The sequence below is a fragment of the Myotis brandtii genome, unplaced genomic scaffold (assembly GCF_000412655.1).
Source record: "Myotis brandtii unplaced genomic scaffold, ASM41265v1 scaffold6, whole genome shotgun sequence".
Taxonomy (NCBI): Eukaryota; Metazoa; Chordata; class Mammalia; order Chiroptera; family Vespertilionidae; genus Myotis; species Myotis brandtii.
This window is the reverse complement of record NW_005370271.1, coordinates 3,930,232-3,932,112: the sequence shown is the minus strand read 5'-3', so window position 1 is coordinate 3,932,112 and position 1,881 is coordinate 3,930,232. Positions and strand designations below refer to the sequence as shown.

Genomic DNA, 1,881 nt, shown 5'->3' with positions numbered 1-1,881 from the left:
TCCATGGTGCCTTCATGAGACAGTTGAGCATCAACCTATGAACCAGTAGGTCAGGGTTTGATTCCCGGTTGGAGCACATGCCCAGGTTGTGGGCTCAATCCCCAGTGTGGGGTGAGCAGGAGGCAGCCAATCAATGATTCTCTCTGATCACTGATGCTATCTATCCCTCTCTATTCCTCTGAAATCAATAAAAATATATCTTTTTTAAAAAAACACTATCAACACAGTAAAATGCAACCCTCAGCATGGCAGAAAATACTTTCAAGTAATTTGGTGGCTGTAGGACCACATGACCTACACAAATGACAGGATCACATGACCTACACAGACCAGAGCTACTCACTCTTCATTTACCTGGAAATAGGCTTTTAATCAAATTCCACTTTTCCATCTTCACATCTGAACACACTTAACAACATATAGAAAAGCCATGAAATCCACTGGAAAATAAGGGATAAAGAAAAGAAACAACTAACCTGGGATTTGCTCATTTTTTGTTGTTCTTGGAAGAGTGTGGAAACCTGGAAGGCATTCCTGGAAACTGGAAGAGGAGGAAAGAGGAACAGAATGAGAGCTGGCTGGCCCGGCAGCACCTCCACTGTCCTCCTAAAAACCTCCACACGCCAGCTGGTAACCTTCAACCCTGGAGAAGGAGAGGAGGGTAACATCCGTGCCTTTGTGACTCCTTAAACCTGCGATGTTCACTACTCCTTTAATTATCTGTCTCCCTCTCACTAACACAGAAACATTTAAAACAAGTATCTCAAAAGACGAAATATGATGCCTTAGGGGGGGCCAGGACCTACAAGGTGTATTTTGTATATCTGAGAATCCTCATAAAGCTTTGGAAAAGGAAACAGGTGCTTAAACATAGGTTTGTTGTTTTTTTGTTTTGTTGGGGGGGGCCAGGACCTACAAGGTGTATTTTGTATATCCGAGAATCCTCACAGAGCTTTGGAAAAGGAGACAGGTGCTTAAACATAGGTTTGTTGTTGTTTTGTTTTGTTTTTTTATTGTCATTTTGATTTGCATCTCTCAGATTAGTGACTTTGAGCATGTTTTCATATGTCTCTTGGCCTTCTGTATGTCCTCTTTTGAAAAGTGTCTATTTAGGTCCTTTGCCCATTTTTTTTATTGGATTGTTTAATCTTCCTTTTGTTAAATTGTTTGAGTTCCCTGTAAATTTTGAAGATTAAACCCTTATCAGAGATAGCATTGGCTTAAACATAGGTCTTTAAAAACAAAACACAACCGTTTCTTCCACCTGAAACCTGTATAATTTTGTTAACCAGGTCACCCCAATAAATTCAATAAAAAGGAAAAGATAAGAGTCCCTTCCCCCCCAAAAAAACATCCTGTTTCTTCTCATTTGAGGGGATGTTTCTCCAAAGGGCCTTTTAGGAGGAAATTTGTTTCCATGTGATTGTATGGACAGCACACCAAGACAGGAATTGGGAACTGTGACTTCTCCCGTTCGCTTCTTATTGATCCTAGGCGCGTCATTTCTCCTTTTATATTTTTTTTGCCTTCGGTCAAATGACACACAATCGATAACCCTGCAAACCCTCCCTGAACTGCTCTTGACCCGTGAGATGAAAGCCAGAGCAGCCCATCCCCAGATGCTGGCATGATGACTGGACGTGGGTAGGAAGCTGCCCGGCTTCTGTCGGCTTCTGGACAGAATTCGTGGAGAATGAAGGGGGAGGAGGTGCCGTTTGGGGGTGGGAGTTGAAGGCAAAAGCTCCCGCGCCGCGGAGTCCGCCAGCACCCCGACAATGCGAGCGATTTCTCCCGGGCCATCCCTAGCGACCGCCAGTCCCCGCGGCCTCCTCCCTGCTGCAGGGGACACGCAGCCTCCGGGCGGGGGGATGTCGCCCCGGC

At 44.9% G+C, this 1,881-nt stretch overlaps 1 protein-coding gene across 1 annotated transcript in view; it reads left to right on the top strand.

Annotated features, from left to right (window-relative positions):
* The window catches only part of ZNF12 (zinc finger protein 12), a 13,349-nt gene extending 12,598 nt beyond the window's left edge, over positions 1–751 (top strand). The window contains exon 5 of the mRNA XM_014550343.1: positions 511–751. Within this exon, the coding sequence (XP_014405829.1) occupies positions 511–665 (155 nt within the window). The 3' untranslated portion in view covers positions 666–751. The remainder of the gene's footprint in view (positions 1–510) is intronic.
* The last annotated feature ends 1,130 nt before the right edge of the window (positions 752–1,881 follow it).